The 17,886-nt window shown below is 36.4% G+C and overlaps 2 protein-coding genes across 2 annotated transcripts; one reads left to right on the forward strand and one right to left on the reverse strand.

Annotated features, from left to right (window-relative positions):
• Window positions 1-4,322: 4,322 nt before the first annotated feature.
• Window positions 4,323-13,104, reverse strand: si:ch211-214e3.5 (zinc finger protein 518A). The gene is made up of 2 exons (XM_043254067.1): window positions 12,859-13,104; window positions 4,323-11,283 (listed from the first exon to the last, which is right to left on the reverse strand). Exon 2 carries the CDS (start codon window positions 11,263-11,265, stop codon window positions 6,760-6,762), a length of 4,506 nt encoding a protein of 1,501 aa, XP_043110002.1. The 5' UTR covers window positions 11,266-11,283; window positions 12,859-13,104; the 3' UTR covers window positions 4,323-6,759.
• A 2,952-nt stretch (window positions 13,105-16,056) lies between these two features.
• mxtx2 (mix-type homeobox gene 2) lies at window positions 16,057-17,337 on the forward strand (the record flags this gene model as incomplete). The annotated part of the gene is made up of 2 exons (XM_043254358.1): window positions 16,057-16,242; window positions 16,335-17,337. Coding segments are annotated over 2 exons (891 nt in total), but the record flags the coding sequence as incomplete, so codon positions are not given.
• Window positions 17,338-17,886: the final 549 nt, after the last annotated feature.

A 17,886-nucleotide genomic window follows, 5' to 3' on the forward strand; every position in this document is an offset into this window, starting at 1 on the left:
GTGTCTGCATCTCAGCTCTTGCTGACAGTCTTCAGAGCTGCAGGGCCTGGACGATTGTTTATTCATCAGTCCTCCCCGTTCTGCAGCTGATCCCTGCTCACGCATTCTGTTGTCAAGGACTCTGACATCATCTCGGAACTGTAGGAACCAACAGATGATGAAGAACTGTCAGCATGTCCTTACTCAACCTGCATAGGAGTTTTTAGCCTCCCAACTAAACAGCTGTGAGAGGTTACCACTGGCAAACTTTTCAATGTTTCATACCGAACATTTGCTGCAACACTTAGTTGCCCACAAGGTTTCTTGAGGTTGTGACTAGTAGACTTCTCCAAACACAGAAAAAAAACCCTTTATGTTTAATTGAAGAGGACTACTTGGTAACATGAAGAAAAGCTGAAGAATTAAGGGGCAAATGTGGGTCATTCGTTAAAGTGGAAGACAAACAGTAAAATGCATTCGAGCTAAACAATGAATTCACACAGCTAAATGGGATTTAGGCAATGACGTGTTCACTGAGTAACCCATCGGGAGTTGTTGAAGTTATACTAGATGAGTGCCTTTGCTCTTTCAGTTGCGTCAGAACTATAGGGATGCTACTCCTCACTTCCATCTGCTGGTGAATTTCACAGCAGGACGTTTTTGTCTTAACTGATGGGTTTCTGAACTTGCTAATGTTGTTAACAAAAGTACTTTGTAATGATAACGAGGATGAAATGCGTGTATTGTGCCGTTAATTTAGCAATTTTGATTACAAGATACTGTTATGGAACAAGGAAGGTAACCTGAGAACTAAAGTGCATCAATGCATTTGTATAAGAAAAATACTTTATGTACTGTAATCTCTTCTAAAGGCTTTCTCTAGCTTTCACGAAAGTGTGGTGTTTGAGCCGATGACGAGTCTCTCGAGAAGTTTTGATTCCAGGAGTCTTTCTCTTGGCTTTTATTGAAATCTTCTTGCATTTTTCTTTACATATTTTGTTTTGTACTTCTAATGCATGACTGGTGATTTGTATGCCGTGTGCTTTGTGCTAACCCCTCCCCACTGCAGCTATTTAATTTCCAAAATATGTTTTACTTTATAAAGTTTTTAATGATTATGCAATTAGTCATTGTGCTTTCAAATCTTTTTTTCTGTTAATTGTTTATTTAGTGAAATAAATTAAAATAATTTTTGTCAAATTGGCATTTTAGGCTTGGCCTATATAAAATAGTTATGCTAAAGACAAGACAAAGTATTACTAATAAAAATTATGTAGTCCAATGAAATTTTTCTATGCAGGGTTGCATTATTTTTGTAAATTATTAATCTGTGCACATCATTATTTTTTCCATTCATGTGTCCTCGTCTTTAAGCAAAAACACTAGTGCCTTCTCCCCATTTTATATAGTTCTCAGATAGTTCTCAGTATTTGAGCACCAGTACAAAATTGCAATTACTTCACCCTTTGACATTACTTATTTAGAGTTTCACGGGACGGTGTGACCTATTTATTTTGTGCCTTACATAGACGCAGGAGTATACTTACTCCCTGATGCTCTGGTATGGTTTGAGTGGTAATGGACAGAACGCACAACAACTTAAATCAGATGACATACTATCAGAGAGAGTGCAGTGAAAGCAGTGAAAACGAGGTACCAAAGAGGAAGGAGGATAAATAGATCCATAGACGGGGGAAGGCACAGGACAGGAATAGAACAGCATGGTGAGCTGGATACGTAGACCGGTATCTTATAAATAGCTTCCTTAAAATTCAAGGATGGCTCTTTTTTTTTTTATTTTAACCGATTCTTGACCATATGACATCAAATGGGGGGCTAACATATGTGTTTGTGTGTGTGTGTATATATATATATATATATATATGTGTGTGTGTGTGTGTGTGTAGGGTATATACAACTCCTAATCTCATCTGAACATTCACTACATGGACAAAAGTATTGGTATACCCCCTACTGTAGAACAGAAAAAGGCACTTCCAAAACTATGGCAACAAAGCTGGTAACATAATTGATTTCCATTTCTGTTGCAAGAGTTTTGGAATTGTCTAAAATAACTGCCCCCATACATACAAGTCATTGGTGTTTGGTGATGAGTTTTTGGATCAAGGACTGCATTTAAAGTCACACCAGAGGTGTTCAGCTGGGATTAAGAGTTGGCTTTATGCAGATCAGACAAGTTCTTCCACACTGACTCGGTCAGTCATTTCTTTTTTTAACCTGGCCTTATACATGAGGCATTGTCATGTAAGAACAGAAAAGGGTCCTGTCCAAACTGTTACTATAAAATTAGAAGCACACAGTTCCCTAGAATATCATTATATGCTTTAACATTAAGATTTGTAAACATGGATATTACTGAAATAGTTAAACCTATTACTTGGAAGGGGGTGACACAGTACATTTGGCAATATCGTGTATATAATTACATATTTTATTAAACAACACAATAAGTGACTGTTTAACAGTAGCTTTATCAGTGCTATCCTCTTCTTTTTCTTTCCTTTTCTCATCTTTGTGTGTTAATGCTTCATTTCTCATGGAATGGGCTGCCATCCCTCCTTCCCGCAGGCCACTTCATGGCCTGAACCACTTCAATGGCAGGAAGTCAGAGGCAGTCTGCAGACAGCTCTGGTACAAGCCTGACCTATTTAAATCCTGTCAAAGCAGGCGGACCTGTCTCTCACTTTCCTGCTCGGAGAGGGTCCGTGCTTTTCTATCAATCGGTTGATCCCTAATCGGTCAGTCACAGATCTGGGATCTGTTTGATTGTGGGTGTCATCTGAACCACTCGTGAGGCTAAGTCTCCGCTGCTTCAACGCCCCATTTATGCATCACAAATATCCTCATAGTGACAAAGGATAATGACTCACGGCAAATCATAGCCTGGGTAGAGATTTTGCCCTCATTATCATGACAGAGCCTTCATGAGAATGAAGGTGAAAGCCGAACCAAGGTCTGGTAAATTAGAGCGTGTATGGGACAGCATCTAAAATAGGATAATAAATACATTCATTTGGAGTGTCATGTACTGTTAAACTCTATACATATATTCTTTTGTTTCATTTGATTCATAACTTCCACTCTAGCATGACTCTCTGCACAAAATAGGCCAGTGTCCTTGAAAAGGCCTAGAGATTTTTTGGAATAATAATAAACCCCATTTATTAAAAGAGGAATGAAGAGACCCCTTCCTATACCCTCTTTTTCTTCTGTCATTACATATTTAACTGATACATACCTTGTTTAAAAACTTGTATGTTTCTGTTTATTAATGCCATTCTATTTGTACATGTAAAAAAAATAACAACAAACACTATACTTGCATATATCCAGGCAAGTGACAACTGTGAAGAAAAATTTAAAATGTTAAAGTAGCATTACAATGTTGGACAAAACAATGGTTTGATATTTTTTCAACAAACTGACATTAGTTTAGGGTTACGAAACTAAGAAATAAGGGAATGTTAAAGTTATTAGTGAATCTGTAACACCAAATAATGCACTAAAAGTTAACTTTAACTGTTAAACTGTTAGAAGCTGCTGGCACTCAAAAAATAATTAAATCAAAAATCTGTAAAAATGGGGCCAATGTACTGTATAATTTGAAGGATTTTTTCCGTATGTATTTTTTTTACTTATTATTGCGTTGTTTTAACAGACGTTTAACAAAGTTAACAGAAATGTCTGCAGATTTAATGGATAATGTTGTGTGTAATGAGCAACCTGGAATACCTCTGTTATTTTACAGATTTACGTGATTTTGTGAGACATGTATGAATTGTGTTATCACACAGTAGCTCAGATTGGCATAAAGGTCTCTGAAAGGATTCATCAGTTGTACATTTGCAACTTTGTTGAATATTTGCAAACGAAGTGAAAGGTTTATACTATTGGATTAATAATCTCAGACCAAACGGCAAAAAAGACATATATTTGCTCTATTGTGAATTCCTTAGAAGTGTAGCTGACTCCACAGAAATGTAGAGAATACATTTCTTGCCAGAGGAAAAATGCCCGTGTTTGCATCATACTGTTGAATACCAATGAAGTCAATATTACGCCAATGTGCCAGTAAAACACCCTCTGCATTACATTACAAGAACAATGCTATTTTTCTAACCTAATGCAATACTGCCATCTAGAGGTGAGTGCTCCACTGTAACATCTGCTTACCAGATTCAATGTATATATATGTATATACATGTGTGTGTGTGTGTATATATATATATATATATATATATATATATATATATATATAGTGCAAAAACCAAATGCGATAGAATTGACAAATATTTTTGTAGTCATAAAAAATAACCATCTTCTTCAAAGGTATTTACATTTATTAAAGAAGGAACTGCAAGGAGGTAAATACAGTACAATATAGTGTCAACCTGGTGCATCACATTTTAGGCACTTAGCATAAAAAAATAAACTTGTCTCTCAGATCCCAATAAAACCTGTGTGACATGGGCATTACAAGAAAGAAGGACGTTTTTGCTTGAGGATAAACATTATTTGGTTGACAGGTGTCTGAGTGAGGACTAGATTTTTGCTCATTCATGGCGTGACATACTCGTTTCAAACCGGGCCATTTGAGCTTGAATATTAGTCAACTGTTATGGTTTGCATAAACAGTTCCACTGCTTCACATGTATAACAGTGATTGTCGTGTCACAAAGAGTGAATATTGAAAATAAAACTTCATAGGCCAACAACATAGTTCTCGCAAGTTAGAAACAAAGTTAACCGACTGAACATGAGAAAGTAAAGAAAATCCACAGATTTATTCAGACAACTATAAAACACTGAATACTAGCTATTTAAATCAAGGATGGATTATTACCTCTCTGCCATCAAAGCTTTTTTTCAAGCACAATGGACAAAGACTAATTAATGGACACAGACAAATGAAGACATCTGTCTTGACAATTACAGAGATCTCTCAGGGAGAAATAAATGTGACAGACTGGAGCACTTGTGGGGTGTTTATCTATATTTAACAGGAAATTATACCTAAAAATAATTAGCAAACTCCCAAAGATTTAAAAGCACCATTGAGTACACAATTAGCTCTGGAAAGTGTTGACATCGAAAACAATAGTGCTTTTAATGCGAAGGATATACTGAATGTTATATCTCAAATGTCCATTCCAGCTGTGTTTTGGTATGTTTTAAACTGTCAGCCAATTGTTTACATGGAACATAGATGCATATTGAAAAGACTTGATATTAGGGCTATCAATAGGAACATAGTGTCTGGAAAATTTATTTTTTTAAAGGAAGCCTCAACTGCTAATTTTGTGGTTTATATATCAGTTAAAACAACTAAAATCAATGTTGCAAGGATAAATGGTCACAGTGTTCACTCTTTGAACTCTGCTAAGCACACAAGAATCATACAAATCTGGACTTTACCATGGAAAAACAGACCCTCTTGTTAAAACTTTGAGGCAGAATGAGGCACTCAAGTATCACAGAAAAGGAAAATACAGTTAGTGTTTGGTTGGCTATTTGAGGTTTGTTGGCTTGCATCTTAATACATCCTATTTTATCTTTTTTTTAGTAAAGCATAATAGTACATTTGCAGGTGCGTTACTTCATTTCAAATAAGGAAAAGGACAACAAAGAGCACCAAAGCCATAACTGACAGATGTAGGTTCAGAATATCTTTACAGAGAAAAATTCCAAGTACAGTATTATAAAGTCCATTATTGCTACTGAAATGACACCGGGTCTGAACTGACATAATGAAGGGAGATGCATGATACAAGAGAAACATGAAACTGACCCAAAAAAACAACATGAGAACAAATACTGCGTGTTAATGGCAAACCACCTCAAAGTACACATTTTAACAGGATGGTTACCACAGGAACCAGTTGGGCATGTATTTTAGGCAATATCATGTGCGTCACAATTCCTAAGTAATATTTAAAGAGATAGTTCACCCTTAAATTTAAAACTAAATTTAAAATTTAAAATCAATTAGTCTCGTGTTACATCAAACCTTTATGAAGATATTAAAAAAAAATTCCACAGAATGAAATTCAGTGACTTCACACTGACTTTAATTGCATGGATAATACGTAAAAAAAAAGTTGTGCAGGTTTGGAATGACATGAGAAATTTACAATTTTTATTTCTGAACTATCCCTTTAAAATTTGCATATCAAATTCGATTTCTGAACATTTTCAAAATATCTAAGCCCCCAAGGACATTAATTGGAAATTAAAATTGGATCAGTGATGTAGGTATGACAATGTAGCCAACTTAAACTGTACTTAAATGGTACATAAAAATCTACAAACTTCTTTATAAACTGGACCATTCACTCATTCATTCAAAAATTACGGAATTACCTGAGAATTCTTTTCAATTGTCTGCATTAAAAGAGGTCTATAAGAGACAGCACCATCTTATACCAGTGATCTTTCTGCTTGCACCATAAACATACAGTGTGTCCAGTTTTCACAGTTCCGTTCTATACATACTTAAGGGTTTTGATTTAAATATACAAGGGGGGAAAATTATTTACATAAAACTTGTTTCAGGTACCAAACTCTTCTCTATTACACTATACCCTTTAAAAGCTTCTGAAGAAAATTCTATGGAAAAATAATATCAACAGGTTAACTGCATCTTACTGTACTAACAACTTTCAAAAAAATGAAAATTTTACAAAACAAAAAAACAAAAAAACACTTTTTTTCTACAATGAAGGATGGCATTTGGCCCAATCCAGGGGCTCTGTAGTTGCATTAGAACAGCTTATTCCAGTCTCTTGTTGCCTCCATTAGATGTCGTTGACCATGGCCAATCCAGTCCTCCTGGTTGTTGAAAACTCTGCCGCAAAACCAGCAACAAAATGTTGACTGTTGCTCCGAACCAGCTGATGAGGACTTCACCACCTCATATTTATTTCTGCTAGTCTTTTTTAACTTCAGTTTCAGTATAAATCTCTCTTGAACAGCACCCCCTACTTTCCTTGATCTTTCACCTCCACTGCCATTGGAAGCATTCAGCTTTGAAAGTGTTCTGGGAGACTCCAACAGGGCTTTAACTGTATTTTGGGACAGTGCCACCTTGAGAACTTCACCTTTGTATTTGTTCACTGACCTCATGATGCTAGCAACCTCAGGAATGTCTGCATCCGGATGGTTCAGCACAACCACAGGTTGGTTTCGCCGGGGACATTTGATTTCTTGAAGTGGACTAAAGGGACAGAGCCTCAGCGTTCTCACGACATCTTTTGCAACAGGCTCCCAAACTGAGGTAGCGTCTTTCTCAAAAGACGACTTGCTGGACATTCTCCTCATTTTGGAGGAACTCTCCAGCATTTCCTCAAACAAAGACCTCCGCCTCCGTTTCCTTTGGCTTCGTGGACGGATGGAACTGGGAACAAGTGGCGACTTCTGTAATGCTACATCGTGATCAGCCCTGCTTCTGATTTGTACATTGGACTGGGGTAGAATATGTTTAAGCTGGGATGCGGGGATGAGTTTATGAACAAGACCTTGTGAATTAGTAGAGGTTTTAAATCCTGTCGACATACTGTTTAAAGATTTATTTGAGGACATTAACAAACAAGGGGACTGTAGAGAGCTTGTGGCAAGGTATACTGACTTTTTGGCTGTGGTGTATGGAGCAGTGGAGAGAAATCTAGTGCCGTTGGGACCTCGAACTATCTTAAGGAAAACCCTGTTTTTACCAGTCTCGTTTGCTTGGTTGCCCTGGTTTAAAGTTTTTCCATCTGAATTGTTCAAAAGTATACCTGACTTTGCAGGAGAAATGTATCTAACCAAGTAAGCTTGTCTCCCAGCCTGCAAGGGATTGGTTTTATCTGCAGCATTCACAGGCATGGCCAATACAGGACGAGTTGCAAGCACAGTCTTAGAACCTGAACCACTTGACTCGCTACTACCCGGGGTAACAGAGAGTGGTCTCTGAACCAAATAACAAGTCTGTGGCACATTGGTCGCCTGTTCTCCGGATGAAGACTTGACAGCACCTGATAAGAGAAGAGATGTTTTAAGAGCAGAAGCATTGACAAAGTAGCGGTTTCCACTGCCACTTGGTGTCATCTGGGCAGACGCTTGACCTTTAGTTTCAAGATTTGAACTTTGTGCAGACATGCCAATTCTGCCTCCGTTTAAGGTGAGAGCTACTCCCGTAGCCTTGCTGGCCATCTCAATCCCGGGTTTTACATAAGACACATTAATTTTGGGAGAACATGACTTAGTAATTAGCTTGAACCCAGCTCCACTTTTCAACTGAACTGGCACAGCATATGGAGTGTCTGTAGTTTGAAGGAACATCTGCTGTTTTCCTTCAGGTGTCTGCAAGATCCGAAGTGTGGTTTTGGTTGGCCTAACAGTTTCTTGTACTGTTGCTGTAGACCTCATTCTTTCTTTCTCAAGCTGCTGGCTGATTATGGCATCCGAGTGCTTTTCGAGTATCTTGCCCAAAACAGCTGCACTATTCACACTTACTGCTGTGTTATCGCTCGCAGAGGTGATACCTTCTTGTTTCTTCTCTGGTGCTGATGAACAAGCTGCTGCTTCTTTTTCTGGAAGCACAGGCATGAGTGAATCATCGACAGTAGCTATGCACTCATCAACCTCAATATCGCTATCTGACACTCTCTCTAATGCTTTCTCTCCACTTTCAGTGACCAGATCACTTTCATTAGCTCCTCCATTGCTATCTTCTTCAATTGGAAGAGGAGGTGATGCTGGCAGAGTTAAGCTCCAATCACCAAAATCCTCCTCGCACTCTTCTTCCTCCAGGCCCTGTGGTAAGTCTTCCTCAGGTAACAATGAATCAGGAGAGCTACCAGAAGTGTCTTTAGAATAATTGTGGAAACTAAAGACCTCTTGACTTGGGGAATTGAGACAGTTATTTTCAACTTCTGTGTTACTATCTTTGGCTTCAGATGATGCATTTTTACCAGTTTCAATTTGTGCGCTTGCTTCTGTGATTTTGTTTTCAGTTACTTCTGTGATTTTGTTTTTAGTTACTTCTGTGATTTTGTTTTCAGTTACTTCAGAGGATTTTATAACAATACTTTCTGAGGCTGGAGTCTCACTCGAAACAGAATGAACGTTTGGGTAAATCTGAAAACTCTCTCCAGCTTCTGTGGTAGATGTCTTAATGTCAGTCATTTTGCGTGAGTTCTCAGCTTTGTCAGAACAAGAATCTTTAGCCACTAAATCAAGGATGCTCTTTTCGACAGGACATTTAATAGGGGAGTTTGGTTCAGTGTTATTCTCACATGGTTCCTGGATAAGAGATTCTTCTGACATTACTAAAGATGTTGCATCTACAGTTGTTTTTGGTCGAAGTTTTGATTTCAAAATATCAGTTTTTGTGGACATTTCATGTTTTGACTCTAAATCAGAAACTGCATCAGGACATGTGGTTTCATCAGCAAACGGCTGTGATCCTGAGGGTGCATCCATAATCAAAGCGAACGCTTTAGCTTCATATTTAGATGAATCTACTTGAGCCATCTGCAAATCTGAAAGTGTGCTCTCAAAATCAGTGGAGGAAAGCTCTTTAGTTGAAACAGGAAGTGTGCTGGCTGTCTGGATATGATCAGGGAAGCATTTCTCACTTGCACAGAGAAAAGATCCCTCATGAAGATGAGGCGATGATCTTCCATTTGATTGATGGCTCTGACACAGGGAAAGTGCAGCATCTTTTAATACCGTACACTGTCCTTTAACACTATGTGAGACTTCAGTATCCTCATTATTAACCCGTCCTGCTTTAGCTTTATTTGAACTCTCAAAGCTAACTTTGTGCTCCTCTGTCGAGGGGAGATGGTTGCCAGTGTGATTTACAATTTCCTGTGACTCTTCTTTCATCTCATTTGATTCTCCAGACTCTAAACTGAGGAGAGATCCTATGCTCGGTGAGGATGAAGAGCAGGGGCTGCTGGTTATTTTATCATCATCGTCACCAATGTGTGAATCAGAAACCTCATTTTCAGTAGAGTCCTCTTGTTTTGTCTGTATGACCTTCAGAACTAAATGTTTTTTGCCATCTACCATCTTAAAGCCCATGACTTTAGTGGTGCAGTTTGGTGGAATAGAAATTTTATTTTTCACCATAAGGACAGTCAGTCCATTGCTGTTGGTTGAATTCAGAAGTCCTGGACCTCCTGGACTAATCTCATGCTCTTGTAACTTTGGTTGTGGCGTTGTTGATGGAATGAGGTGCAAAGTTTGCGGCTCACTTTTTAGGGGAGACTTTGTCCATTTTACACTCTCTTTTTTAACCCCAACAGCTCTTTCCAGAAAATGCTGGGTCTCTTCCAAAGTTTTTTCAGGATTAAACAACCTGCCATTATTATCAAGCAGACCTACACTGGGGATTGAGTTACGTTTTGACATCCACTGCGATTCTCTGGATCCCCCAACCGGAGGAGACTTTTTAAGCAACCGTTTCAGTCCAGGGGAATTATCCTCATTTGTTCTCCACTTGTTCACTTCTTCACCATGTGCCACAGTAAGATGTTTGTTCAGATAATCTCTGCGAGCTGCACTATAGCCACAAACCTGACAAGAGAAAGGAAAAGTCCCAGAATGCACTGTGTTATGCCTCTGATGCTCCCCTTGTGTGGGGCTACCATGTGGACATTTCACACATTTGTGATTACGTTCGTTGTGATGATGGATGTGTTGAACAAAGGTCCCTGCATCTCGGGTAGAGAACTCACACTTTTTACAGAGAAACTGTCCATTACGGCTGTGGCAATTGGTAAAGTGCCTGGTGAGCAAAAGAAGTGAATATTGCACCCCGTCGTTGCAAATCTCACACGTGACCAAAGTGTTTCGATGTTCAATGCGATGTCGCTGAAGAGATGAGAATTCATTGGTGACAAACAAGCACAGATCACAAGGATAAGTTGGAAGAGTCCCCTTGTGTGTTCCTTGAAAATGTTTCAGCAAGTCATTAGGGCTGTAAGTGGTGTCGTCTTTGCATTCAGAACAACAAAAACTCAGTATTTTTCCAGAGAAGATTGCACCCTGTTGCATCTTACATGGAGTCTTTCCAGGAGTTTTGCCGTCTGTGTGAAGATTATCAGTGGCTGACTCCTCCTGTGAGGTTTCATCTTGGTCACAATGTTCATTACAAGAGGCTGTCTCTGGAAGCTGATGTGCCAACTCAAGAGGCAAAGTGTGGTCCAGTGAGGTATCATCATCCTGGCTCAGGTCATGGCTTTCAGGGGGATCATCTGATGTTGTCAGGTCAACCTCCATGCTTTAGAATAAAGGTTCCTGCAATATTAAAAAACAAACAAGCATTATTATGTTGTAATATAGGTAATACTACAACAAAATTATTGTTGTTTACAGCAATTATTGATAATGACCACTTTAGTAAATGCAACTACGATTTAAGGCAACATGTTGAGCGTATATACTTCTTAATATTAATGGTTAAAAAATACAGGCCTTTTGCCTCATAATGCTTGTTGTCTTGGTGTTTCCATCAAGAAAGAAGGACAGAAATATTTCATCACCTTTTAGCTCAATTGCTTACATCCTAAAAATACCAAAGCCTATGCAGCCTTTAAGTTGTATACTACAGAATAATAAATGTAATTTCTATTAAATGTCAGTGTAATGAAAAACCTAATAGCTGCTCTTAATATGGTTTAATAAAATGAAATGATTATGATTTTTTTTTTTTTGTAATGATTTGAAAAATATATTGTAATTCAAAGAATTCTACAACAATCAGTACCATTTAACATTAACTTACTAATTGGTTGTGATCAAAATTGTCATTTAAATCAAAAAAAAAAAAAAAAAAGTTGTTGTTGATATACTTAACACACAGTTGTCAACTATATATATATATATATATATATATATATATATATATATATATATATATATATATATATGAAAGTGCAAATTGTCTTGATTTCATGTGATAATTTTACATGGCTCTTATTACTACAACAGTTAAATTCTAGTTTACAAGCATGCGAAACAAATCACAGATTTTTTAAACACAATATTTAAAGGATTTATTATTAATATAAGTTGGATCATATAATCATGCCATTAGTCAAATATTTGGACAGCAGGGAAGACCAAAAACAAATTTTATTTAGTATTCATAAACTGTTTTATCATTTAAAATGAGGAAAACACTTCGATTTTCAGTGCAGATATGAAGATACGAAGATATGAAGTGATGCACGGACATCATTTCACATATGAAGTATGAACTTCAGCAGCATGATCGTAAACTCATGCACATCTTTGTCGCAGACAGCGTCGATTTAACCCGTTTTTACTCGTTTTCCTTAACTACAATATTAGCCAAACTTTTGACCAGGAATTCATTACTTCACAATCACTCTACAGACGCACAAACTTTTTGAAAACATCAAACAAACTAGCAGCACTCAACGACTAAGTCGTCCATCTGCGAATGATTAAAGTCGGTTATTTAAATGAAGTTGACATTCACCAACTTTGTGCAACGCGGACACGCACAATGCACATTCAACTAAAGGAAGTGCCTTGTCAATCGACTCTCAACACGATAATTATGGCCGTGCATTTCTGGATGCACACCGACTATCCCGCTACTCTCTTAGCGAACACGTCTACAAATGTCACTCAAAGTCATTCACTCATAAGCCATGTTATTTATCCACATCAACAAAAATAAAGCAAGTCGCCCCCACCCACGCTGGACGTAATCAAACGATTAAAAACAAAGAAGTCAACGGAGCAGCACACTGTTCAAAAAAGTGACCGTTATAGTTGAATTAAATGTCATTATGTCTTAATTAATACTGCTGTTTTAAACAAGCGCAGTTTATAGAAATTTACCTCTTTTTTCTCTTTAGACTGGCAGGTCGGTGACGGCAGCCATGACAGTTCCATCCGGGTTCCGCTCCCTTCACTGCGCGTGAGGCAGGAACTCAGAGCGGATGAATATGGATTACCTGAAAGACTCATTAGGTCGTCTTTACCAACAAATATTTCGCTTTAAACCTCGACACAAACTTTCTAAATGGAACATAATATTCCTTTGGTTAATTCACGAATAGGTCGTGTTGTTGAAATTAAAGTACATGCTGTGTTCCTGGTTAAGTCATTTTTAAAAGTGGTGTTGGACTCTAGGGACGCCATGACTCACTCTAGATCATGGCGCGCCATCTTGACCTACAATATCATTACTCTAACGATGGATAGTTAAAATAATGTATACTTGGTTATAAATACCCGCACACTGACCTGCTGCAAATAGATAACTGGATCATTGAACTATTGTGATAGTGATGATGGTGATGATTATATGATGGCAAAACTCTTCTATAGAAGTTATTTTGCAGATGTAACAATTGCATACAGCTCTAATTTCCAAAATAAGTGACATATTATTACAATACATGTTTAAAAAATTACATAGACTATTAATGACTTTTTATTAATATAAATTTTATTCCATATAGCCTAATTTACACACTATGTAACATAAAATTACATTACAGGCTAATGAAATTGCAATTATGTGAACTGATGCAAACCTTTTCTTTAAGGCAACTCGTGTCATCACATTTTTTGCAGATACTTTTACATGATCTATCCGAAAGATGTCTGAAACAAACCATGCTATTTTGAGTGAAATGTCTGCAATAACTGTATTATTATGACTGTATTATTGCATATTTAATATTTTTACAAAAACTTTGTAAGGTAAGTAATATCACAGTGATTCTTTTACAAATAAACAACTAAAATATATGTAATATGCTTTAAAAAGTATGACATTTTTAAAAATATGCTTTAAAAAGTATGAGATTATTTGTGTTGCACCTTTAACTTATAACAATATAAATTGTTGCAATGCAGCTTTACAAAATATATATTAACATACCTCATATATATATATATATATATATATATATATATATATATATATATATATATATATATATATATATATATATATATATATATATATTTTTTTTTTTTTTTTTTTTTTTTTTTTTAATGTTACAAAGTGTATTGACAGGCTTGCAAATTGATCAAGCATTTGTTATGACAAACAAAATAGGATGAATGAATTAAGTGTAAATTAAGGTGTGGCATGTATGAAGGTGTGAGTTGCCCATTAGAGATCATACAGCCCACTTACTTCAAAATTCACAATTGAGATATTACTATTGTTTGCCATTGTATGCTAAAATTCAGAAGGAAAGAGGAAAAGGAAAGGATAAGGAAAGATGTTCAAACATTCACCAGGCAATAAGGTGAAAACCTAACAAAAATGACATACATATTAAAAATGTGAGAAATTTTATAATGCTTTGTTTATAATAATCATTTGTCACAAACACGTTTTGTGTTTAGTTGTAACAGTCAGTGTAGTAGTATCACATATCAGTGTGTCCTATGGTGTGAAAAATGTAAAAAAAAAAACTAACACTGAAGATAAACCTCTCTATGTTATGCTATTAGAGATGAATGAAGATATTAAATATGCTTTTATGGAATAAATATTGGCGTGTCAGATCAGAAATGCAGATGTTGTGTCCATTGTTTAAATAAGAGCATTCCAGTCCTTTTTAAAAGTGCTTTTATTCGAAGTAACTTGTTAAAAATAGGTGTAGAATTAATCAGATTATTATGATTGTCAGGGAAAAAAATCATGTAGACCTATGCAGCCGTGACTAAGGCCTATTCATATTAATAAAGTAGTATTTACAGTTGTGAAAGGGTATGAGAAGGTTCTGTAGGAGTAATTGTAAAATGATTAGGGCACATCAATCAAAGAAGTGTAAACACATTCATCAAACCTCTTCACACCTATGACAAAAGTAATCTTTTCCTTTGTTTATCAACATTTTGACAACACAGTGTTGAGATTCAAATGCAAATTAAAATCTTAAAATGTTTTGTATGATATGAAAAAAAAAATATTTGTAAATTTAAAATATACATAAAATATATACACATACATTTATATATAAGTCCTATACAGGATCAAACCACACAAACTGCTTGCTTTACATAATGAGACAGTGTGGAATGGCCATAAATATCTATACTAATATTAAGTATTGTTACTTTCCTCCTTTGAATTATTAAATACAGTTTTAAAATGTTTTTATTAAAACATCACAGTGTGTGACAGTGTGTGTTTATACATGCCAATATACACAAATTATAGGAAATTACTCATATATTACTTTTCTATATATGTGTATCCTGTAACAATGATGTTATTATTAATAATACATTATACAAATAATAATATAATTTGAGAAACCAAAATATTTGCTATTGCTTACATATTTTATTACACACACACACACACACACACATATATATATATATATATATATATATATATATATATATATATATATATATATATAATGTATTTACAAACAAATTAACAATCTAATAATCAAGTGATTAAATAAAGACATGTAAAGTAATGCAATATCCTAAATATATGGTCACATGCCTGCAAATATATTTATTTTTCAAAAGTATAAGTAGTAATAAGCTACTTATATCATAAGCAATATTTCTATTAGCAATCTTACAAATTGTCTTGACATGTTTGCAAACTGATCAAGTGTTTGTGATGAACAACAAAAGATGATGGATGAATGAAGTGTAAATTAAGGTGTGGCAGGTATGAAGGTGTGAGTTGCTCATTAGAGATCACAGAGACCACTTAACATTTAAAGTGTACAAGTGTTAGGACAGCCCCTTTCTAGGCCTATAGGTGGGCAGGTATAAATAGTGGCAACCTTCAGTTGTTGGTCAGTAGCACAAGGAGCAGTAACAAAATATTCAGCTTGATCTACTCAGTCCTACAGGATTACATTCTACAAGTCATAATCAAAAATCCTTGAAAGACATGTGGACTGACTGCACTGGTAAGAACCCATTTTTAAAATGTATTAATTAAAATTTACTTGTAAAATAGTATAATACATATTTAGATTTTTCAACATATTAAAGAACTGGAGAATGTATATATTGTGCATTAATAATGACTAAAATCTTTTTACTCTTACAGCTCAAGATGGAAACTCACAGGCCAGTAAGATTGCAGGCCGAAGGAAAAGAACCTGTTTCACCAAAGAGCACTTGGAACTTCTGAAAATGGCTTTCAGTGTGGATCCCTACCCTGGTATTAGTGTCAGGGAAAGTCTATCTCAAGCCACAGGCCTTCCAGAGTCACGTATTCAGGTATGTCAATATAGAAAACAAACTGTTTTCATAAATAAAAAAAAAGTGTTAATCCATTAACATGCTAACATAACTATGTTTTGTTTTTCCAGGTGTGGTTCCAGAACAAGAGGGCCAGAACCCTAAAGAACAGAGCCACTCGGACCTCACCGCAGCTGGACAGTACCTCTCCTCTGCCCAGTCCTTTTCTACCCCCTCACATGGCTAGTGTTGGGGTCAATGGTCAGCAGAGAGGCATTCAGGAGTCATCCTTTAACATTCAGATGGCTCAAACATCTCCACAGCACTTTACCTTTCCTCCAACTGACTACAGCACACCTGCCATTAAGCCACGGAAAAACAGGCTGATGGGAACCAGCTCTTGTTCTCCCTCACTTCCCTCTGATCTGCAATCTGGGGCAGACAGCTGGAGCTCTGGAGGAAGCACACAGTCCTCTCCTGAGTCTGCATGGAATCTACCAGCGCAGAATTTTGGAAATTCCTACAAGGATGAGAGCCATTTCTTCCTCTACCCACCACCTCCTTATCCTCATGGAAGTGCCAAAGTTGGGTGTGTTAGTGGCCTGGAGTCACTTTCCACCTCTCCTGCCTCTTCAGACTCTGCATTTTGGGACATGGGACTGGAAAACTGCTCTCCTTCTGTGCCATACACGGACTGTGGAAGCCCATGGGACAGGCTCGCTGATGAGGAGCCTGTGGCCCCACTTCCAGATCTGTCTTCCCAGTATCTGGAAGATGTCCTTGGGGAAATGGAGCCAACCTGGTGGAACTTCAATGGCCAGATGGATCTACAGTAATCTTGCAAAAATCCATAAACAATGTTTTAACACTGGGTTTTAACTGGAGGGTAGGGTTCTTTCTTTTAGACTGTATTATATAGGAAGCATGGTATTGTGCAAGTGCCGGTTACAGAGCAATATCAGATATCCACATCAGACTTTTTATTTATATAATGGACTTTATTTATTTATATTTTCTACAAATGAGTAGATTGGAAACAGTAGAATATGGTTGCACCAGAATGTTATTTAGAACTTATTTATTCTTCATGCTCTTTTAAGGTATTACAGTGCAGTTGTGATATTTATTTCTACATTAAATTATGCTCACAACCTATGCTGTCACTTTGTAAAATAATGCATATTTATTTGAAATAAAGTGTTAAAATGTGTGATTTTGTGTCCTCTAAATTGCTTAAACATTTAATTTAAATTATATATGAATTACTTTCAGATATTCCATTAAATAAGAATGGCATTGAGAATTAAAAGTCAACTCTATAGAGTTGATTAACATTAACAGTTGCCTAACATGCACAGACATATTACACTGGCAACATACAGGCTGATTACTATACCCTTAACAGTTTATAGTTGGTTAGTTCTTACTTTTAGAGCTTTACTCTCTTCACCAAAAAATGAAATTCAAAGTCAAAACTCTACTCCATTTAAAGCATTTCCCGCCACTATTCAACGTTGCCATTTTACTTCAAAGAACGCGTGCATAATCAAACGCGAGTTTGTGATTAGTTTTCTGTTGTTAGACGACTTGCTCTACCATTCGGTTTCACTAGCACAATAAAATATCTATCTAGGTATCATAATCCATGGCTGAAAACAGATTTTAGTGTCATGTATGCGGAAC

This window comes from Puntigrus tetrazona, chromosome 12, assembly GCF_018831695.1.
Source record: "Puntigrus tetrazona isolate hp1 chromosome 12, ASM1883169v1, whole genome shotgun sequence".
In the NCBI taxonomy this organism is placed as follows: domain Eukaryota; kingdom Metazoa; phylum Chordata; class Actinopteri; order Cypriniformes; family Cyprinidae; genus Puntigrus; species Puntigrus tetrazona.

Bases quoted from the DNA above. Each gene is read 5' to 3' on its own strand.
- si:ch211-214e3.5 (XM_043254067.1), bottom strand. From the start codon at position 11,265: ATGGAGGTTGACCTGACAACATCAGATGATCCCCCTGAAAGCCATGAC.